This window comes from Passer montanus, unplaced genomic scaffold (assembly GCF_014805655.1).
Source record: "Passer montanus isolate IOZ18808 unplaced genomic scaffold, ASM1480565v1 scaffold56, whole genome shotgun sequence".
Taxonomy (NCBI): domain Eukaryota; kingdom Metazoa; phylum Chordata; class Aves; order Passeriformes; family Passeridae; genus Passer; species Passer montanus.
The window spans coordinates 2574920-2599140 of NW_024370595.1; the positions used below are offsets into that span (position 1 = coordinate 2574920).

General features: G+C 40.4%; 1 protein-coding gene across 2 annotated transcripts in view; it reads left to right on the top strand.

Annotated features, from left to right (window-relative positions):
* The window catches only part of DHRSX (dehydrogenase/reductase X-linked), a 163249-nt gene that overhangs the window by 13365 nt on the left and 125663 nt on the right, over window positions 1-24221 (top strand). For both annotated transcript variants that reach the window (XM_039725674.1, XM_039725675.1), the window contains one exon: window positions 23727-23834. In XM_039725674.1, the coding sequence (XP_039581608.1) occupies window positions 23727-23834 (108 nt within the window). The remainder of the gene's footprint in view (window positions 1-23726; window positions 23835-24221) is intronic.

The following is a 24221-nucleotide window of genomic DNA, read 5'->3' on the forward strand; positions in this document are numbered from 1 at the left end:
GACTGTGTGGTCTGTCTTGCCTTATCTCCTCCAAATTAATGTTCTGCTAAATTCAAAACATTTTTAGGGAACATAGGGAAATTATGGAAATTGCTTTTGCTTTTTTAGTAACGTTTGGTGCTGTAGAGAGAATTTGAAGATACAGCTTCATTTTATGTCTGCCTTAAGAGCACATCAGTAAAGCATGTCTTAATGATACTATTTAAACTAATTTCAAAACATCTCTTCAGTTGCAGTTTATAATGCTGTTGTTTTTACATACAAAAGAATTTCCTTTAGATTGAACAATAAAAATCAATTAAATATGTATTTATTGTTGCAGTGCCCTTCAGTGGCCCTGCAGTTGGGTTAAAATGCCACAAAGGAACTGAGTTTAACATTAAAAAAATGGAAAAAATTAAAAACTAACCACTGTCTTTGAGCTTGCTATGTGTTTTAAAAATACAATTGGATTTATATGTTTTTTAAAATTCAAAGGCTGTTGCAGCAAATATTTTCAAATAAGAGTCCCTCAGAACTTGGAATTGTTAAAATATTAAGATTTTGAGCATTTCTGCTGACATTTCCACACTGAGTGGTATTGATTTATCTTGCTGCCAGAAGATCACAGAAGTGATGCTGCCATCTGCAGTGCTTTGAAATGATGATCAGATGTAACTTTTTTCAGGTTTTGAAAAGACTATTACCTGCTGCACATGTGTGCTGGTTTCCTTGCATCACAATTACTTATTTCCAGTGACTTGAGTTTGCCAAGTCATCCATCCTGTCTTCTCTCCCTGGTCCTGCCTTGGCAGAATGCTGGGTGGAAGCAGTAGGGAGGCAAACTCCAGCTGCTTCTCTTATAGAGAGACTTGTTTGAGAGCAGATAAAATTCAGTTTAAAAAGAGTTTAAACTAGGTTCTTATTCCAGGTCCATGGGGGCTACAGCACCTGTGCCATGCTGTGAGAAGGCAGGGCTGGTGCTTCCTGTCCTCACAGCGCTGTACACTGGGACATACGGCTCAGTGGGACCAAAATTGCCTGTGTAAGGGGAATATGCTGGGGATTTGAGCTCAGCACAGCTAGGAAACTACACTCAGAGCCCAGGGCATAATTAGCATGTCAGGGTAGAAATAGTATGTGTGCTGCTTGCCTTAGATAGGGGTTTAAGGTAAATACCATAATAAAATAGTGGTTTGTGCTATAGGCTGAAGCTCTGCCTGGGAAATTTTGTGATTATTCAAATAGTCATGTGTTTAATACTGACATAGAAAAGAGTGTTCTGTGACATTTAAATAAATATTTTATATAGAGAGTAAAGCTTCTGTTCCTATTTGATAGATATTTTGGGGATAACACTTATAATGGTTTTCCTGGAATAAATGCCATGGTTAGAAGTACACCAAGATTCATCTATCAGAAGCAGTGGGGCAGTCCTATTTGTAAGTATAAGAGACAGGAGGGGATATTTTCATTTGAGATAAGTGACAAATGTCCTTTTTTAACACTCTTAGGAAGGAGATAATTAAAGTGCATCTGTAAATACTTGTGATAGCCTCATAATTTGGCTATATCTGTAGAGAATTAATCCCTTTGTTTTCCTTAGTTCACTGAAAATATGGCTGTTTTTGTCCATAGCTGTATGTGCATGATGTCATGTTCAACAGTGCTTCCCAAAACAATGCAGAATAAGGTTATTTTTAAAAAGGCAGTTTCTTTGATTACATACAATTTTCTGTCTGTTCATTGTCCCCAAATACTTGCAGTTACGAATGAAAAACTCACTCATTTTTTATTTCTCCAGTGGATACTGCTTTTCTTTTAAATTTGAGACATTTTGTGTGTCGCTGTGTCTACAGACACTGCAATTGAAAGGGTTTCATTCTCCCTTTCTTTTTGCTTTTTTTGTTTGCTTTTTCTCTCATGAGTCATTAGTTAGGTTTACAGTGATAGGAATTTGCAGTCATAACAAGGAAGATGTCAAGTCAGCATCAGGAGAGCTCATGCCAGAAACATCCCATCCCATATTGTGAATGCAGTGCTCCAAGGGAAACTTTCATCTTCTCAAAAACGACCTTCTGATGTGTGTGTGTGAGAGAGAAAAATGAAGTGCTTTGCAAGCAATGCACAGATCTGTGTTATGGGTGTTAGTGCTGTTTGGTGTGAGTCTGTGCTTTGGGATGCACTCAGTGCTTTGGCACCAAATAAAAGTTTCTTGAGCACACAGCAAAATTTATATGAACAGAAGGAATGTAATAACAAATGTGGGAAATGCAATTGCTTTGCTTATGGGAACAGATAGGAAGTGGGTCCTAGGGAAAACACTGAAATTTTATCAGGAGTCTTCAATTCCTGTCCAAAAATCTTGATAGCATTTAAAAATGCTAAATGACTGGCCTTCCTGTAGTCTGACATTTAAGAACGCTGTAAACCAATTGTTTTACACACTTCTTGGTGTTCACATGCTGCTGGCAATGAGCTCTGTTAACTTCAAAAAACTCCTGCACTCCCAAATGGCCAGGGAAGAGTTCTCATTAATGAGCTATTGGAGAAGAAGGGAGATTAAAGCTGTGACCTGGCCTCCAGCCTGTGGGAATGTGGGCTGAAGGGACTGTTTCTGGATGATATGTTCACACATTGATCTACATAGATAAACATCCACATGCAGTCCAAGAACTTGCCACTGATCATAAATCTGTCTGGTCCCAAGGGAGTGAACATTGTGGTGAGAAAGCCAGTCTTGTGGATGAGTGGAGCGTGTATTCCTTTTGTCCCTCATTCTAAGCCCCACTTTATTTCCTGTGCAGGCAGCAAGTATGTTGGTGCTGCTCTTTGCTGTGTTATTTGCTGTGTGCTTCTTGTATTCCAGGTGTAAGAGTAGGAGAATGTGACCTGCATGTTTTCAAGCCTTGGTGAATGCAGGCAGAAGTTCACCTGCACTGTTCATGATTTGCTGCCTGGTTTCAATGAGCAGTGGGTTGAGCATAATACAGTGTTTACCCCATGGTCTTGAGAGCATGAGACTGGCATTGCTGATCACAGATTCCTGTGTACCTGCTCAGAGAAGTGAAGTGAGAAAAGCACAACCTTGTGTGTGTTGTATCTGAAGGTATGACTCAACACCCAAGTGGGCTTAAAGTGCTCACATAAATAAGTTCTGCTGTAGTCTTGTATACAAACCACCTTGTGCATGCTCTGCCCACACCACCCCACCTCCCCTTCATCAATGTTCACGAAGATTTCACAGTTCTTTTTAGACAGATAAATTCAGAGATAATATATGAAACTATTTGTCAGTTGTTAAGACCATTGCAATATGCTTTTTGTGCCTTTTTTGGCAATGCATGCTAGAGCTGATGGAAGATAACATTCTTATTTTATCCCAGAGACAGCTCTTCCCTGCAGTGAGGGGATCAGCTCAGTGCGCAAAGTTGATCTGTTGGCTGCACTTCTGCCTTTTCTCTAGGCTGTTTAGGAAAGTTGCTGTGCTCCGCAGAGGGAAAAACAGATTCCTCCAGAGTGTTTTCCCTGTGTTTTTGTGTTGCTGGGGCTGCTTTCTGGTCTGCACATGCCTGAAGGAAGGGGATGGACCAGGGCTTTTGACGTGATTCTGCTTCTTCTCTGGACTGATTGGCCACCCCTAGAAGAAGATTGTGCAGAAGGTGACACTGCCGGGTGATGAGTTCTCAAACACCAGGACTACAAAATTTTATATTTATATTTAGGCTAAAATTAAAGTGATAGAAAATGTGGCCTTAAAAGGAGTCTGCAGAGTCTGTGCACTAACTCCTTGACTTAGGTGTCTAAATACAGATTTAGGGACCTTATGTCCAAAAGCAATCCATTTTGCATGCTCTGCCTTTAGACCTTCTAAAAATGCTGGCATCACAAGTGTGTCTCTTTTAATATCCTTCAAATATTTTGGGTGGACTGTGTATGAGATGCAAACCACGGTAAAATTTTTTATTTTACATGTGTCCATTTTGTCTTCCATTGTGCTTCCAGTGTTAGTAGCCATAGAATTATTCTATCTAAAAAAGCTATTGGAACACTTTAAGTCCCAAATGTAGGTGAGCTTCAGAAGTAAGAGAAATATTTTCCCCCACAATTCATACACTGGAAGGCTTAATTATTCTGTTGTTGAAAGAGGCAATTGTAACCGCATTTTGCCCAAATATGGGAGAATGTGAAGTGTAAATATTTACATTTTTAGGTAAAATCCTGAGTAAAAGGCTTAAATGTAAGCACCTCATTTTGTGCCCTTACCTGCATCATAGCAATATACAATGAGACCCATGGTATTTCAATGAGGGTACAAGTGAAAGAACAACCCTCTTTTACTTAGTCATTATTCTGCTTGTAAGATGTTTCAGTTTCAATGATTCAGTTGTTACAAGCATAAAATCAACATTTCTAGTAGATGTGAATGAGCATTTCTATTGCATGGATCTTCCTTCCTCAGTAAACAGGAACTTAGGTTCCTTTGTTAATTTAGAACAAAAGAAAGGAGGAAAATGGGGGTACACTATTATAGGTGGAAGGTTGAGTGTTTGCTTTTTGCTCATGCAGCTGAAGCAGTGATGGATTTCAGAGCCAAGTGATGGATTCCATCTGTGCATTTGAGTCTAACGATGGGCAGATGGTATCTTTGCAAAGGATATATGGTCTTTGTCTTCAAGTCAGCTCTCTGCCAAGCAATGTCTGGTTGTGCAAATTCAAGCTTCTGCAGTCTTTTAATTACTGCAGTTTTGGGGGCTATTTGCCCTAAGATCTTGTTTAGGTGATAGAGCAAATTCTGTTAGCTTTAGTATCTCTGGTGCTAATGATAGGATGCTGCAACTCAAGAAAATGAGCTAGAAAATGTAATTGTTCCTTTGCATCATAAAAAGAGTTGTTTAACCAAATTCCACTCAGCCACACTTCAGCTGAAGGCACTGGAGATTGTAGAAACTCAACTGAAGAATGTAAGAGCTTTACTGACAGGGCAGTTGGGTGGATTAAGGTCTTGAGTTATGCAGGACCTTGTGTGGACTCCACCTGTGAGTCTGCCTGTGTAAGACAAGTTGCACAACCTTGTGCAACAGCCTTGTCTTGTTTGGTTTAGATGTGAGTGCTGAAGCACCCTCCTAACATTTTGCATGGCTGGAAGGCAGGTGGAAGTAGTAGATCCTATGATGTTATTTTTAGAGATATTTTTGTAGTAGCTAAGTAATAAGTCAGTTTTCTTAGACCATGTAGGTACTGTCCTGCCACAAGTGCTTTACTTGGGGCTCCCTTGCGCAGTGCTGCAGTAGTATTGAAGTTCCATGGGCACTGATGTGTGATTCTTGATTCAACTCAGTTGTGGTAAAATGTTTAATGTATTGAACAATGCATTCTTAGGAAATACTTCAATACCTATGCCACTAAGATTATGTGTGCTTTGCCTTACAGACTGGGCAAGGATCAAGATTTGTGCAGTTAAGAATAAAAACTTATATATCCACACACACACACGCACACAGTCCTCTCTTGGTATTTGCAGAAACTGTTGCCTGCCAGTTTCAAGCTTTCTATCCTCAAAGTTTCTAAATTACAGATGTCATTACAGAGAATGATTTTGGGTTTGTGGCTTTGTCATACTGTATAAATTACTGCATTAGAGCTGCAGATGTGGTGGAATAAAGCAAGATTCAAATGGGCATATTGCCAGCAAGGAAAGAATATATTTGAGGGCTGCAGTTCCCAAAGCAGATAACTAAAAGGCAAGGAAGTTTTGCTTCACATCAGGGTTGCTTTTAAGAAAAAATAAAGTGACATAGTTTTGTAATAAAATAATGACATTTGTTTTCATTTAATCATATCTGTGCTCTGCTAGGATAGCTTTGATACTTCACAGAACATTAAATGGGCACGAAAATGACATCCCTCAACCTACCCAAAACATCCTCTGAGTTGTATAAAGCTGAGTTAGAGTGCTTGGCTCTGATATACTTCTGCTTTTTGTTGTGTGCCTGTTTTCTGCCAGACTATGCTTTCCGGGTCATGGACATTTTGCTGTCTGAGGGAATGCCTAACCATGATTGCTAACATTGATCAATATTTTAAATTATCCTGGAGACGTAAAGAAAAAAAAAAGGAAAGTTGGACCAAAAAAATTCACTGAACTTGTTTCTGAAGGAGGAGTTTGACGGAACAGTTAAAACCTTTGTTTTTCTTCTTGTTGACACACTGGTAACACTGGTAACATGGTTGGTATAACTAAACACCTGCTCAGCTCTGCACCGAGTTACCTTCAGATGTGAACTTCACTGGCATGAGGAAATGTACAAACCAGGAGCTGAAGTTAATGAACCTTATGAGTGTTCAATGAATTTGGGATTAAGCTTTTATCTGCTATCCTGTGGGCAAGAGATTGATTGCCAGCTCCAGCTGCCCGGGTGCGATGTGCTGCAGCAGGAGGCAGGTGATGGTCCATGTTAGCCATTTGTACCCAAACTGCTGATTAGGGCCCCAAGGCTGCATTCTTTGCAAAGCCATCCCACAAGGTGTACTCTGTTCTAGGAAGGTTATTTTCAAAACAGAAACAAATACTTCTGTATGACAGTATTTTTTTAACAGCATGTCAACCAGTCCCGACTAAGGAAATTACAGAGGAGTTGGAGTCAGACCTCATTCTTTAAAAACGGTTCGGTGGTACCACTGCAAATGGCTTATGAAATCTGCAACAGTCTAAAAATTACACAGAATGAAAGGACTTTGTAAACAAAACGTTACTGGCACTACACTTTCTGCAGACCAGGACTGAGTAATCAAGCTTGTAATTTTTTTGCTGAATGTATGCCAGTGAACAGAGTGCCTGCAGAGCAGTAACTGTTGTCTTTCTGGCAATTGGATATAAGATAGAACTAACTAGATAACTGACTGGTAACTAGAAATGGGACATTTGCGCTATAAAACGCTTCTTATAGCTGAGGTACAAGGACTTTTCTTGGACATATTTTTCCAAAATAACATCTTGTTAATGAATAAAGTCATCCAGGTGAATACAGATATCACCTAATCTGCCGGCTGAAGTGTTTTCATGCTAATTAATACCACTACCTATATACGCCAGTCTTACTTGTGCAGTCCTAGCTGGAATCGCTACATTTCATGGTGTACAATTTTAAGATTAAATACTCTGCTGAAAATTAGTAGGAAAAAGGTCAAGAAATGCAAAATCCATGTTCTCTTGATGATGCTGTACTTCCTAATTATATGATACAGATATTTGAAGAGCAACTAATTTGAGTCAGAAACAAGTGTCAAGAGCTGCAAACGCTGCCATTAGTAGTGCATAGTAGATGCAGAGTTCTTTGAACTTGGTTTTGGGCATGTATTCATGTCTTCCTGTGGTCCTCATGGGTTCCTTTTCAGAGTCTATCTATTAAAGACATTATGTGTAGTTGTCCAGCACTCCAAGGAAGAAAGGCATATTTGAAGATACAAGAAAGAGGATGTAAAACAACAAAATAGGTGGGCAATGTTGAAGCCCGGACTTCAGCTTAAGCATGACCCTGTTAGGGTTGTATTATGATGGCATATGAACTTAACAGTTTATGCTCTAATATAATGATGTTTAATGGGTTTTTTGCTATCAACTGTATCTTCTGTCCATCTCTTCCACATCAATTTTCAGAGTATTTTATTTTTTTTCTGAACATGTACTCATTAATGCTAGTCATAAAGTATTCTAGCACAAGTGAAAACCATGATTTTTTTCCCAGTATTCTAATCCAATTATCAAAGTATTTGTTTTCTTCCCTAAAGAAGAAAAAACATATACATACCCACATATGTATATAGAAAATAATTGCAATTTAGCAATGAAGTTCACTCTTTTTCAGTCCAGATTTATCCAAGCTGCCACCCTTGGCTGTAAAGAACAAAGTTATCTTTGCAAGTTTGGTCTGGTTCATGGCTAGCATGTGGTTTTGCTGAGGGTTGTGGGGACAGCAACCGAGGCTGTGTGGCTTGCTGGACAGCATGTGTCTGGCTGTTCTGCTAGCACCCTCTCTGCAGGTGTGATCTGTTCCTTGCAAAGGCATCAGGGTCCGTGTCAAAGTGGCTTTGCAGTGTGCTCCTCTGGCTTGGCACATGGCAGCTTGAAGGGGGAGATGCTGAGGCCTCTTCTTCCTGCCCAGTCTCTGACATTTTTAACTACACAAAGGGCTGAGTAAATAAAGGGCTGCCAAAGTGCCTGTGCTCCCTAGAGAAATGTCACTGCTGTAGCAGGAGTGTAGGTGATGTCATCCTGGTGAGTTGTTCTGGATGTCCCTCTTTGTTCTGACTATGCTCCCATGTGCCTCACATTTGACTGCAACTACTGGTTTTTAACTTGAACACTTCTCTCCTCCAGGATAAACCTGCATGGGGCTGGCTGTGCTGGTGTACTCCATGCTGGGCAAAGCACTGCCCTGTAAAGTTGCCACAAAGATTAGCAGGACAGCACTTGCAGAACAGCTTATTCAGTAAGATATTTTTTATTTCCCCAAGTGAAACAGGGAATGCTGGTAACTGCCTGAAACAGCGATTGGGCTTTGCTGGGACTGCAACACTGGTCACAGACTGCATGAGGACGCAGACATGTTGGCCAGATGTCTTAGCATGCCTTGGGAAGGAGGTAGTGCTGTGCTGAAATGGAGGTGGTGTGACCCTCAGCACTGCTGGATTTTCTGTGTGGATAGTTGCAAAGCTTCAAGTACAATAACAAAAGAAATGCTGATGTAAGGGCTACAGAAGCTGCTGGTGCAGCTTGCAGAATTGGCAGGGGCTCACTTTTCTCTTGCAAGGAACTGTTCACCTTTTACCTTCTGTATAACCAGGATTTTTTTCTGGGAGAGATGCTAGCTGGTGGCAAAGCCCCACCAGAGAATCAAGTGTGAGTGGGCTGGCTGTTTACTCCGTGTGTTACAGGGGGCTGATGGAGTTGTAAGGCTGGAGTCTGGAATAGAAATTGCATTTTAGGGTCATATCCTTCAAATCGCCTATCAGTCAGTCCGCAGTGTAACACATGTGTTTCAAGTGCCTTGTATATTTATGGAAAAAGGCCTAGAGAGAAAAGTATTGGAAACAGCACAGAGCTGCCAAACAAGCCAGTACAAGCTCTTGGGCTTTTATTCCTCAAGTTCTCTTTTTTTTACTCCCCTTGATATGTTTACATTGCTAAGTTCCTTTATGCTTCTTAAAAAGAAAGCTTCATTCAAATAATTTTAATTATTTAGCACCCAACAGAAATTAAACACAGCTATAACTTTTTGCTGTTAAGTGGGGTGGAATGAAAGTGCTGTTTATTGGCTTAAAATCATAGGATAATTTAGGTTGGAAGAGAACTGCAAGATCATCAAGTCCAAGCATAAACCCAGCACCATCATGTTCACCAGCAAAACATGTCTCTAAGTGCCACATCCCCATGTTTTTTGAGCAATTCTCTGGGCATTCTGTTCCAATGCTTTCACCATTTCAGTGAAAAAACTGTTCCTAATATGTAATCTAAGCCTCCCCTGGCAAAATGTCAGGCCATTTTATTTGGTCCTGTCACTGTTACCTGGCTAGACCTACCTTTGAGAGGTAGCTCCAGGTATCAGCTTTACTGGAAACTGATGATCAGCTTGGCTTGATGAAAATAAGAGTATAAGATCTGTTATAGCAAAGAAAGTGTTTTTGTTTTTTTTATTCTCAGAAAAGAGAAAGAAATCATGCCTTGAAAAATATTGCACACCAAATTGGCTGTTGCAGAGCCATAACATTTGAGCTAAATCCTCTGGTCAGGTGGAAAAAAAAGCAGGCATGAAGCCTGTTTATGGTACCAGTGATGCCTGAAAAGTGCTGGTAGTTCTGGCTGATGTCCTGAGAAGGAGTGCCAGGGTGCACTGTGATGTATCAGCCTGTTTGAACGCCTGCTTGAAGAGTGAGGTTGTAAAGTGCCTCTGCAGAAGGGCCAGTATAATTCCTGTAGCTGTCACCTCCCTTCTTAGAAGCAGAACGGTTGGAAGGTGTTCGTCAACACAGATGCATATTTTTATATGAAAGGAGTTAATCCCTTAAATTTTTGGCAAGATATTTATAGAAGGTAATTAAATGTAGGAATAAAAATAGGATGTTTGTGTCATGCTCCTGCAGCATTATCAATAATGGGACTTGTCTTGTGAGTAGTTGCACATTTCTTCAAAGCAGCATGTGATGCTCTCTAATTGAAATATTAATAGCAGATAATGACACTGTGGAATGATGGCCTCTTAAATGGAGACATACTTTAACAGCTTTTAATCTGTGTGGTACCTGCATATTAAAAATCATTGACAATTTTGATGAAGACCAATTATAGAGCATGCACAGTAGCTGTTCTTCTAAGGTAACTATTTCCCTAAGTCTTGTGAATCTGCTCTAGATTGATGGGCTATAAAATTTAATTCAAATTAAAATTTTCACTGAAGAATGAAAACATCTAATTAAAAAAAAATCAAAACAATTAGCTGTCTTTATTGCAAAGTAGTTGTTTTCCTTGAAAACTTCAGTGCATATTTTATGAGAAACAAGAAAGATTAAAATTGAAAGAAAATCCATGAGTGTGAGATCACTCCAGCATGTGTTGAGAAAGAGGATTTTGAAATCAGTTTTTTTCTAGTAAAGGACTGTTATGAAACAATTAGGAAATTTCATATATGGTATAGTCTAGACCCTTCTGTACTTGCACATTCATGCTCAATTTGAAAACCCTGACCTGTTTGTGTTATCAAAGAAGAGAAAAATGAATGAAATTCCATATTTGGAGCACAAATGTTGCAGCTGTCTTGAAGACAAAATATGTGCAAGCTCTTTGTACTTGTTCATTCCAAGTTAGAACTGGTTTTTAAGTAGTTTTGAGTACAAAATTGAGCTTCATCCAGAGGCTCAGGGGCTTCAGTAGAACTACCTTTAAAAAATAAATTTAAAAACCCCACAAAATTCTGTTCCATCAGGGATTTTTCCTGCTGGAGTTTGGCTGATGGCCCTGGGAGGGTGGCAGCAGGGGTTGGGCAGCTGGTACAGCTGGGGCATCAAGCTCGGGCAGTGCCCTGCAGAGGCAGCGCCTCTGGGGCTACGCAGCTGTGAGTGTCCCCCTCAGTGGCCTGCTCTGCTTCCACATGAGCCCTGCTTTCCTTGGGGCCACTGCTTTTTGCCAAGAGGCACCTCTAGGAGTGACAATACAGACAGCTTCTGCCCCTGCCCTGACTCCTCACCAGGTGTCAGCCAGACAAAGACATAAATGTGCTGGCCAGGAGTGGGTTTGAAGGATGTGGAAACAGGGCAGAGAGGGAGAGGAAGGGATGTTGAGACTATTTTCCATGGTTTTATTAAGTCAGTAGCATCTGAGGTTATTCTCACATTAATGTCAATGCTGTAATGTCTTCTGATTTGCTTCAAAAATTTTTAATAATATGGAAATGTGCTTTTTAGCATTTTATATTTTAATAAATTACAGGTATCTCAGGGAAATTTTTAGTACTGATTGGTTGATGGGCTATGTTTCCTGTTAACTAGATTTTTCTCAATATTCTCTAATCACCTTGTACCTCTCTTCCTGATTCTAATTACTAGAGCTTTGTATATAATAACAAGCACTTCAGTTCACAAGTGATTGCAGTGTTTTGAAGTGAACTACTCCAGAAACTTTCAATTACCTTTTAAATTCTGTATACCAACTCATGACTTCTGCTTACTTATTTGATGGAAATACTGTCACCCCGAAACCATAGGAAGCAGAGGAGACTGTTTGAGTGGCAGCAGAGCATTTTTGTCAGCTGGAAGAGGCAGATCAGAATGTGACCTTCAGCTGGATGCTCTTAAGCTTGATTGGGATATGGAAATTACATTCTCTGTCTCTGGGAAGAGAGGAGATGCAGTTTAAACTACTCTTAATGATCTTTCCAATGGTTTTTTTTTTTTTTTTTCTTCACACACACCCACCCCTCACATTCCCAGAATATAATATAATATAGTAAGGGAATATTTAAAGAATCGACTTTCCCAATGTATTGGTTGCCCAACTGTATCTCTCCATCTGTGCTGTGAGCAAGATGGAATGATTAATTCAATCTTTTAATAGCATGTGGTCAGAATAAGAGATGTTGGAATTCACAAGCAGTAAAAGTAGAAGCTGTAAAGATGATATTGAGGATTGTGATACAATATATCCTGTACTATCTAGGAATATGATGACACAGTCAATACTGTCTTGATAATAGAAATTAAAATACTTTGTCTTTTGAAAGGTATAGGTCATAGTGCAAAGTATAAATTGTTTTCTGTTGTCTTTTTAATTCTTCTGGTGAGATGCTAAAATGCAGGTGGCAATATTTTGCTTTTGGTTTGGATTTGTCGTTTGGCCATAAGTAGATCAGTCTTTCCAGTTTGACCATAAGTAATGAGATCACTATTTGCTTCAGTTTCTGCATATGAAAGTGCTGATGAATCATAGAATCGTTGAATAATTTAGGTTGGAAAATTCCAAGTTAACCCACACTGCCAAGTCCATGGCCAAACCATGTCCCTAAGTGACACATCTACATGTTTTTTAAATACCTCCAGGGGTGGTGACTCAACCACCCCCCTGGACAGCCTGTTCAAATGTTTGATAACCCTTTTAGGGAAGGGGAAGAAATTTTTTCCTAGTATCTGATATAAACCTCCTCTGGAACAGCTTAAGGCCATTTCCTCTTGTCTTGTCGCATTACATGGGACAAAAGATCTAACCTCTCCGTGCTAAAATGCCTTTTGGATAGTTATAGAAAGCAATAAGGTCACCCCTGAGCCTCCTCTTCTCCAGGCTAAGCACCCCCAGTCCCCTCAGCTGCTCTGTGACTGAGTTGTTCTTCAAACTCTTCATCAGCTCCATTGCCCTTCTCTGGGCAATAATCCAGCGCCTCAATGTCTTTCTTGTCATGAGGGGCTCAGAACCGAGCGCAGGATTCCAGGTGTGGCCTCATCAGTGCTGAGCACAGGGACAATGGTCCTGCTGGCCACACTATTGCTGATACAGGCCAGGATGCTCACTGGCATTCTTGGCCAGCTGGACACACACTGGCTCACGTTCAAATGCTGTCAACCAGGTCCTTTTCTGCTGGGCAGCTTTCCAGTCACTCTGCTCCCAGCCTGTAGCACTGCATGGGGTTGTTGTGACCCAAACTCAGGACCTAGAAGCTGGTCTTTTTGAATCTCATACCCTTTGCCTTGGTCCATCAATCCAGCTGGTCAAGTTCTCCCTGTGTGGAGCCTTTCAGCCCTCCATCAGCTTGACACTCCTGCCCAACTTGGTGTCATCTGAAAAATGGCTGAAGGCACTCGATCACTACATTCAGACCATTGATAAAGATGTTAAACAGGACTGATGCCAAGCCTGAGCCCTGGGGAGCCTCACTTGTTTACGGCTACCAGCTGGATGTAGCTCCATTCACCACCACACTCTCCATGGCCAGCCAGCCAGGATTTTACACAGCAAGCAGTATGTCTGTCCAATCAGCCAGTTTCTCCAGGAGAGTGCTGAGTTTCAGCATTCTGAGTTTCAGCAGAAGCTGAATATATGACTTCCCATACTTTCTGAGCTTTGGGCACTTAAAATGTTCTCCAGACTTGAGGGTTTATGATGGAATGTTTCTTCCATGCAAGGTGTTGGGACTTGCCTGCATAGGTTTATTTCTATAGCATTTGGGATTAAATCAAGAATATCAGCTGTTCTTTTCTCCTTCTCCTTCTCCTTCTCCTTCTCCTTCTCCTTCTCCTTCTCCTTCTCCTTCTCCTTTTTCTTTCTTTCCTTTTTCCTTTTCTTAAGTCTTTTTGTTGTGAAATAACCATCACTTACAGTTTTCTGAAATGAGGTTTCTGCTCTGCAGTCAGTTATGACATTTACTCTATTTGTAAATGGCGGCAGCATCATGCTCTGCTGATTCATATTTTCTCCAGCATTTCAAACTCACTGCCATTACCCTGCTTTTTGGTCAAAACTGTAACCCAAATGCTAATTTTTCATAGTTAGACATGAAATTTTAAAACCTTAAGAATTCTGTGCCACATTTCATGCAGATAACTGTCAAGTTTTTTTTTAGATATATGGGATGTGGTCTTTCCAAGGGAAGACCTTTTCTGAGATTATTCACATTTCATTTTGATTGTTATTTATGGCTTCTTCACTGGATTTATGAACATGATTTGGAGAAATCTACATTTATTTGGGACTTTAGTGAGTGGAAAAGTGTCTTTAAATGTCAAATGTTTGGTTAAAATGAAACTTTCACTGTAGGGAAATAGCACTCGGAAATAGGGAATTGCACTTGGGAAGGCTTTTGTATGCTTGGGGGTATGTCTGAAAGCAAGAACTTGAAATGGTTTCTTACATCCTGAGGGATGTAAAGCATTGTCAGATGCAGCTGCATCTACTCGTTAGCTGTTCGGGAAATCTTGGAGCCTAGACAATCTTCGGTTCCTGGTAGAGAATGAAAAAGTAATTCTAATGTCTCAAACTTTTGCTGGATGGGAAAATGCATTCTACAGCTACTAGACTATGCAGAGCTATTTCCATTGCCCCTATTTAAATATCCTGGGATAAGCTTCTCTTTTTCATCTCTCATTTCACAACAGGAAAAAAGTATAATTACATGGTGACATGACTTGAAGAGCATTGGGAAGTTTTACATAAAATGACATTGCCCAAGGTATTGCAGAATTACATTTGCCCAGAGGGAGGGAGTATGGGAATAAGCATCAGTAAATCTGTTCAAAAGATAATCAGATGCTTTTCTTGATTTAAAGATACACCTGTTTATAACTTCCCTATCTTTAGTGTGACTGGAGTGAAAGAGAAGAAAGCCAAAGAGTAAGACTTAATAGGTAAATATATAAAAGGAATGAAAGATAAGCAGAGCAGAGAATACAAATGGAAAAATCTCCTTCTCTATTCTTGTGATAGTATTTTCCCATGTAAAAAAATGATATGGGTAAATGGAGCCTTTAAATATATGCATATGTAGGGAAGATTAGTTTTTTCTTGGAGCTAGCATCATGTTTCTTCTCATGATATTTTTAACAAATCCAGTAATCTTTCATATGCAGGCTGTGTCTGTTCAGTATAGTGTAAGGAATTAGTGGGATTTCTTCATATTATTGCAACAACCGTTCTGCACTTATTTCACAAAACCCAACGTTATATTTTTGTGAATTGCCTTTTATGACTGAGTCTGGGACTGCTCACATATGAATCACTGTCGCTGAGCTGAGTTTGTGCCATGCCTTGCCACTGACAGTGCTGTCCCTCACATCTCTCCAGTCCAGCCTCATGGCAGCAGAGCCCTCCTTTCCAAGCGAAGGCAATGCTTCATGGCCTCATCCAAGTCCCCAGCTGGCATCTGTCCCAACACAAAATGATTGCCCAGTGAAGCAAAACATGCCATGTGTGGTGTAACGCCAGTGGGTAGTCAGGTGCCAGATATTTTTGTGCAAGTTTGTCAAATGTACAATCAGCCTTTATCTGAAATAATCCTTAAGACTAGCGTTTTTCCAGAAAAACTAGCAAACAAACAAGCAAACACACAAACAAACACTGGCTTAAGCCAGAAATGGCAAGAATACATAAGACAAGGACTAGTGTGTGGTGGCAGAAATTGCTTGATGTCTGTTGGGAACTTGCAGAGCCATAATTTCACTAATATAATTTGTACTTGTCGATGTAAAGCAACTTTTCCATCTCTTGGTTACTTCTCTATCAGCCCATGCCCCTCCAGGGATCAAGTGCTCTCCTTTTCTACACATTTGGTTGGGAACTTTCCTCCCAAGAGCAGATTGTGGGCAAACTTGGATTCCTGATTAAATTTCAGCAGACTTTAATGCTGAACTGTGGTATTTTCCATCCGACTGATTTGTATAATGGTGTTCAATCAATCTATTTGGCACTCATAAAAAAAAAATAAAATTCAAATATGTTATCTTCAGATGAATTTTGGCAAAAGGAACAAAGTACTCAGGAACTCTGGCCAGAAGTGAAATTCAGGACTTGGGAACTGCACCCTCTCATCTACTTTTGCTTTCTTTTACCTTAGGGCAGCTTCATATTTGTTAGGATCAAATTTCCTAATATCTCTGTCAAAATCAGCCTGAACTTGTATTGTAAAAAAATCATATATATGCTTCACCAAATCATTTTTCAATGCAGCCTTATTTCCCATTGTCTGAGTGAAAGGCAATTCTGAAATAAGACAAATTCTCAAATTAAAAGTCCTCTTTACTTTTCTTTTTTGTATTCTCATCCCCCTCTTTCTTGGGGGAGAGGTGGCAACATCCAGCTTTTTTGCTGTGTATGATCAATGGTCCTGATGCAGAAGGTCTGCATGGGGTTTCCTAGAGGAAGAGGTTCTTCATGGACAGAGTGAAGATAGCATAAATCAGTTTGGAAAATTGCCGTCTATATAATTCTTGAAAACTCCAACTATCATTTTCTCCATGCAGCCCTTATGCCAAGTCTAGCAGCATCACAGAGTCCAAGACTAACATTACTGAGCATCCTATTAGACAAATAAAGCAAAAGCACTCAGGCTCCAGTCGAAAGATGTATGAAAATGCATCTTCCCTTGGCTCTTTTAGCTAGGCAGGACTTCTTCACTTGCAAACACACCAGTCATATGCTCTGAAAAACAGGGCACTGAAAATATATGTGCAAGTGGAGAGGAAATACTTTTTTGATTACTTTGGTAATAGCTGTAGCTTACTTTTCTAGCAGTCTGTGGATCAGTACCTTGACTTACCCCACCAGACCATGGTTGATTTACATCTGTAAGGAGCAGTGCCAGTGTCCTCACTGGGGCCCTTTTTTGGCTTTGAAGACAATATCACCATGCAGACGTTTATGATTCAGGTGTATTAAATTGCTTAGAGCTGTATCTCTTTCACCTGAATACCTGGAGGTGGGGAGAAGGTGAAGAGAGGGGAAAGGGGAATGAAGCACTTGAAAATGACCTCATCTTGACCAAAAAACTTTTTCCTGTGTCTTATTTGAAAGTCTAACACTTCCTTCTGCTTCCCCTTCCACACCCTGCTTTCTACACATGCTTCTCCCTTTATCTGCATTTATGCTGTCTTTCCAAGAATCACTAGAAGAAATGCAGATAGGTGTGTCATGCAAATGAAATTTTTAGTGTAGCTTTCCACTTCCCTTCCCACTGTTAGAGAGATGTCTTTCCACAGGTCTTGCATTTTTGAGTGCCAAAAATTCTTGCTCTGAGCACCTGCCTTATTTAGGGTATTGTTATTTTTCTTTAGTAAAAAATATTTCTTTCAGGACTGTAATGCTGGCATCATAACTTCCATCTTACTATTGCACCAGTTTATCTTGCATATTTTCTAATATGTGGGGGCTTTTTAAACTATAGTTAGGTCTTGTTGTGGATACTCATGCTCCAAACTTGTGATGTTGGACTCTAATAATACCTGTTGCTCTCTAATACCCCCCAAGGCTCCACAGTGTGTTCATGAGTTGAAAAAACAAGAGGAAAATGAGCTGTTCTGCTTGTTTGTAGTATGACTTCTGTATGTGTTAAATGAAATATCTAGGAACAAGTCCTGTAGTGGATTTTGGGAGCTTGTATCTCAGTCTTCTGTGAAGGGCTTGTCATCTTGCCTGAAAATGTTATCACTTCATCCCTGTAAGCAAGCTGGCATGCTTATCAAAAAGCTAAACAAATGTTATAAATTTAGAGCAGCCTTAAGTTTGGTTGTTTTTTTTTAAGTTGTTTTCATTGGCAATTTAAGAAAAAATCATTAGTCTGGCTCAGCAGATGTTTGCTGCTAACTCTGAAGAAATGTCACTTGTTCCTGTGTTGACAGTGTCAGGAAGGGATGAGTAAACATGTTATCTCCTTAGCTGGCTGAGCACTCTGCTTCTCTAGTTGGTGTGTCTGCCAGCTCCTCTCCTTTTGTGTCATTTGCTGCCTTGCTGCACTCTGGCCATTTGTCCAAGCATCCTGGATATGTGGTGCCTTGGCTGGAGTTACAGCACTGGTTGGGTTCCCAGGCAGCCCAGACAAGTTGCTGCTGCTGTGTGGGAGCTCTGTGTGTTGTGGAAATGTCCACTTCATGGGGCACAGGCTGAGTGTGCATTCCCCTGAAATACAGGGATGGAACTTCTGTGAGTTTCCAGAATTGGTAAGTGTGAGTTGTTGTTTGTTGTTTCACTGGCATGCAGCATTTCAGGCTCTGTGTGCCTTGTGCATTGGTTAAACAAGAAACTTATGTGTGCCAGGGGTTTGCTGTGGTTTTGTGAGCAGTTGTTACCAGTCCTATTCCCTGTCAGTGGCTGCGTGGGAGCTTTATTAAATTAGGTCTTCCCCTGACTGCTGAAATTCTTAGAGCCTTCTGACTGCTGCTGTTCCATTAATAGCACCTTGAGATACCTATGAGTTTGTAGGGTGAGGGACACATTTCCATGGTTTGGTTTCTCCTGCTCTTCTGGTTCTTCAACACCTTTCTCTTCCCATGAGTAACTCCAGGGCCAGCCTCTCCGATACCTCCATTTCCTCATGATTCTTAACAAAACCTGGGAGGCTTTTCGCTTCCATGATGCTGCACTCCAGCTGTGTTTGGAAACAGATGCTGTCCCTGGGCAGATAAGTCTCCCTTACACCATGGAACCTCCATGATGCTGCACTCCAGCTGTTTGGAAACAGATGCTGTCCCTGGGCAGATAAGTCTCCCTTACACCATGGATCCAGCCATCCAAGGTGTGCTGGACTGTTGGCCGTGTGCCTGTGGAGCTGCATGTGTGCATGGCATTTGTTCATCAGCAGAAGGCCCGGTGGCCTCAGCTGCTGAAACCAGCAGGATGCCTTTTCACAGAAGGACTCGTCGGGCTGGTTGCCACCTACCTGGTTTCCAGCCTTAAAGGCCTTCAATCTTGATTGCATATTGATGTTCATTAGGAAAGTGATTGGAAGCAGAAAAGATTTTGGTGTGCAAATTTGGGAAGACAATTTGCATTTGAAAAATCATCTGCACAGGCTTAGGACAGGCTTGAGGCACACACAGTTTGTCTGGCTTATCTGTCAGGATTTGAGTACCTAAATTGTCTTCTGTTAGGATAGTCCTGGAATGACATTTAAATCCAGACCCTGTTTGCCTGGTTTCTGCCAAACCAGAATTTTACGGAGATGTCTCTGTAAGACACACAAAAAAGGCTGTTGCTAAAAGCTGCATGGGTTCCCCAGCAGTTTACTGATTGCCTCTCAGAGTAGAAATTGAATTATTTTTTCTACATCTGCTTAATGGCTATAATCTGAACATTGACACAGTATAAATCAGAGAAAAAGAGTCAGAATATTTTGCAATAGGAAAAACTACTCAATAATCCTGCGGTACACTGAGCTATATGATTTCTTTAATCCATCTAGAAGAACTTGATTGTGCCTTGTCCTGTGGTGTTAGATGAGGACTGGAAATTACAGTTTGCCTTCTTTTCTCACTCAGTGTTGCTATACAGGAATGGCTCCAAACTTGGATCTTATTACTCAGTCATGAAACTAAATATTCATTGTTAGTTCTTTTCTTTTAATTTTTTTTCCATCTATACTTCTGCCAGTTACCTTCAGGCCTAATATTTGCATGTAAATTATTCAGTTATAGCAGGAATGAAAAAAAAAACCAACAAAAAACTGTTGAGATTTGTCTGTAGGGATCTCTCCAGCACAAATACCACCAAAGTTCCTGCACTGTGTGGCCAGTTCAGGAGGTGTGGGCAGGTCCCAGCATGGCACCTCACAGGTGGACACTGGCCAACTTTTTGGATGCCTTCAGCTGTGCTCAGGTCTTGCCTGATAACTACAGGTGACTGATTCAGACAATCTAAATTCTACCCTTGGCCATCAAGGTCTTAAAATGAAGGTTAATGAGGAAATTATTATAAAGAAATTATAGTTTAATGTCCAATGGTGTGCCACAATGACCCATAATGTGCCACAATGCAAATGCTGGATTACTAAGATAGGAGATAGAACTTTGTAAAAATCTAATGTAATTTGCTTTAAATAAACTTCTAATACTTTTTTCTTTTTTTTTCCCTTGGCCTCAAGCACCATGTCCTGTAAAGATTTCAGAATACCAAAGCAAGCTACTCTCAAGGGAAGCTCTTCTTCTGATGTTTGCATTGTCAGTATTCACATGGTGTATTTCTGCAAAAAAAGAGAAAGGTTGCTGCTTTTGTTTTGATTTGGCTACTTCAATGACCTTCATCCCTGCTCCAGAGCTGAGATTTTGCTGGCAGGAACTGGTCATTGATATGGAATTGGTCATTGATATGGGTCTGCAGACTGTCTTATTTCTGTGTGGTTTTGGCAGTTGCAGGGGCACCCTGACAGCCCTGTTCCAGAGTCCCTTGAAAATTAGCATTTTTTAAAATTACAGAATTGCCTTATGTTCTTTGTAGTATTGAATTTGTGTGAGGATGTCTATGTACATGGAATTTATTTCTGATTAAGGACAAGTATATTTAAAAGGAAAATGTTTTTAAATAGCCTTATATCAGGACATAATAAATCTGCCTTATTTTCCTGTTTTAGGGTAATCCACTTGCAAAGTAAACAGGCTCATATGTTGTCCAAGTACACTGGAATGCAGACAGAACCTGCAGCTTGAGAAAAGCTTCTCTCAGCCATTGGTGTGATAAAGGAGCACCTAAGGACTGCAGGCTGGTTTCTTTGAACACAAAGGGAAATTAACAGCTACTGCTTGGTCAGGGGATTTCATTAGCACAGGGCTGTACCATTCTCATGTCCCACGGAGATATCACTGGCATTATTCCTCTGAACTTGAGATCAGTATCTGCCTCCTTACCAGGAGCAGAGGGAGAGAGAGAACTGGGGTGGTTTAAATAAGTTGCAAGAAGTGCCAGAGGGAACCTCTCTGGGCATTGCAAAGCTGGTGGGTCTCCACTGCCTCCTGCCTGGGGGGGCTGTGAGGCTCCAGCTGCACTCACCTCAACCTCTCATACAAAATAAACCAGTACCTGCTGAAAACCAGGCTGAGCCCAGGTCTGCTTTGAAAATTTCATGCTGAATTTAATCATAGAAGTAGTGTTTTAACACTGAAAGTTGTAAATTCCACATTAAGCTGGAGTTCTAGAGGGAACAGGGCACTAAAAAACTGCCTTTTAGTGGAGTTGCCCCTGGATACACACAGAGCCTGTATTTGATCTTGACTATTTTTGTTGAAATAAATACTAGCTGTGTCTCATTTAAATGGAGGTTCATTTTACATTAAGACATCTGACTTGATGGAAACTGCACATGTTTTTAACATTAATAACAATTAAGAATTAATTGAGGAGTTTATTTTCCTCCTGCCCCACTCCCCTCCCCAATGTATTTCAGTTTTTCCCTTTGCATTTCCCATTTTGACTGAAGTGAGTGGATAGACTGAGTTGTGCCATGCAGTGTTGTGTCTATACAAAACCATGTTATGTGGAAGCTGTACCTCTTGGAAATAAAACAGATAATGACCACTTATCTGTGTGACTGCAGCCCTCATTTCTCCCTCCCTCTCTGCTTTCTTAGGTCCTTGGAGCTAGCTGCTACAAGCAGGCCTGTTTTAAAACCTCTCTGTAATATAGGATCACACAGAATTAATTTTGTCAGTGGAGTCTTTAAGTGGCCATTAGGACCAAAAAATTGTCCTTTTCTTTGCAGTGACCGTGGACAGGGTAGGACTGGACTTCTTTCATCTGCTAAATCAGCTTCTCTGATAAGAACCACATAACAGTGATACCTGTTGTTGCTTTGGTCTTCTGACTTTCCATTTTCACCTCATGTCATTGCCCCTTCCCCAGTCCTGACTTCTTTTTCTCCTTTCCTTTCATTAATTTTCTTCTAAGTGAATTTTGCATTAAAATGTCACTTCTTATTCAGTAGGTGGTGCAGTAATGGAAATGAGTAACAGCACCTGTATGCAACGTGAAATCCAAATGTCAGGTAGCAATGTGGTGAGAGGGCAGGAAGCAAAGGAGGCATGGGGAGGCAGAAGAGGAAGAGAAGGTACTCAGGCCCAAAAGAGTGCATTTTCTCTTGACAAGATTTGGATCTGTGGGCATTCTGTTTAGAGTTTAAGATCAGAAGTATTTTTGGTGGAAATTGCAGGGCTGCTGATAGCTGAATTGAAGCTGCTTAAGAAGGCTCCTGGAGAAGTCTTATTTAGCTTGAATTATATATGTCAGGACACCTATGTGCATACATATCACTGTAATTGGAGTTTACCTTCAAAGAACTACAAACAATTTCTGTTCTTCATGGATGGGAAGAACCGAGTTGTTACTTGAAGAGAACAGAAATTCATGTTGAATCATGATGGAAATCACTATGTTTCAGAAAAGATGAAATGTGGATCCTTTTTGAAGTTGCTGTGAAGAAAGAAGCTTGTATCAGTGCTAGTACTGTGTTTCATAACTATGTAAAATATGAGTTGGTGTTGTGCAAGAAAGCAATCCCCTAAAAACCTGGAAATCAAAAGAGAAAGTCCTTTGATAGATGAAACTTGGCATATTTTAAACATTCTATATCTATAGTGTTGCCTATGGACACTGCACCAGAGCAAAATGAAATATTCAATACTATTTTTCCTGTGCAAATACCTCACAGCTTTGTCTGCAAAGCAAATTAGAAATTCTCCTTGGTCACCTAAGGACCACATGGTGCTTCACATGAAACATTCTCCACCCAAAAAAAAAAAAATTATAATTGATATTAGACCTAATTCACACCATTCCCAAGCAGTTAAATGATAATGCCTTTGCTCTGCTTTGGCTGCAGGACTTCCTCCGTGGTGGAGGGATGTGCTGTGCAACCTGCACCCAGTGTGAGAGCTTGTAGCTGGAATGGCAGCTGCTCTGCAAGAGCCATCCCAATGCTTCTTGGCTCACTTGGCAGGCTGAGGGCTGCCTGGGAACGCAGGACACACAGGATGTGTCTAAGCCATCCCTCTAGCAGAGGGAGTTTGGGAGCATTCCCTGCCTGCCAGGCTGTGTGTGGGTCAAGGAGTACTTGGAGTGGAGGCTGACAATGGGCATCGGGGATGCTGGCTTCTGTGGGACAGGGGTGGAAAAAGCAGATGGGGGCTTTCATGCAAGAAAATTGCTTCCTCCTTTCTTTGGGGATCAGGGCCTTGTGATTTCAGAAGGGAAAGCACTCAGTTATGCAGGGAAATTAGGTCAGCTGGTGTACTTTTGATGGCTCACCTTTAACTGAGATCTTTCCTCCATGTTACTGACAGAGGCTGGTCTTTTGTCATTCAAGAAATTTTCAGGGTATCATGCTGCCAATTGAATTTTTTTCCCTGTACACATTGAGTAAGCCATCCCTGAGCTGACGTAACTGCCACCACCTTGCTCAGTAACAAAGTTATGGTGGAAAATTTAAAGGTCAGATGACTGCAGGATGATGAAATGCATGCAAATAGAAATGAGAAAATTTCTGGAGTGGTTGTTTACCTTTTGTGTCATCAACCTCAGTCTTTAGTGAACTGTTAACAATGGAAAATTATAGTGCAGTAAATAATGGTGGATGTTCCATAGTTTTTGTTTCCATACAGAGTTTGCTTCTAAGATTGTTTACTGGGCTGGCTTGAGTGGTCTGTTAAGTGTACACTCTTTAAAATACACCTTAACTTCTTAATTGTGTTACTATTGTGAACTAACCTTGTGTTATTTCTTTTTTCTCATATAGTTTTCCCTACACAAAATGGAAAGGTTGCTATAGTGACTGGAGGCACTAAAGGAATTGGTTACCAAACTGTGAAGCATTTGGCAAGACTTGGCATGCATGTGATAATAGGTAAAGTCATTATTTTCTTAATATACATTTTGTTTCATAAAGTCTTTTTTTTTTCCTTTTAAGGTATATTTTCTTTCAGGCATCAGGGAAATGTAGGAGAATATTTTGCTAGTGTTCAGCACAAATAAAGATTGATTTAGGTTTTGCTTTGCAAGATCTTAAAAAAAATAGTGGATGGGATTTTTTCTGTCGAACTTGGAAGAGTTGTACTACTTTAGATAAGAACTAAACAATAAAAAACCTTAAAAAAATGAGTATTACAAAAATATTTTGGTTCCTTGTTACTGGGAATGGGTCATGCATCAGCATTAGGGTGTATGTGTTCATTCAGAGGAAAACAAATTGAAGAGTTGAAAGAATATTACAGTATAGTGGGTAGTACAGTGA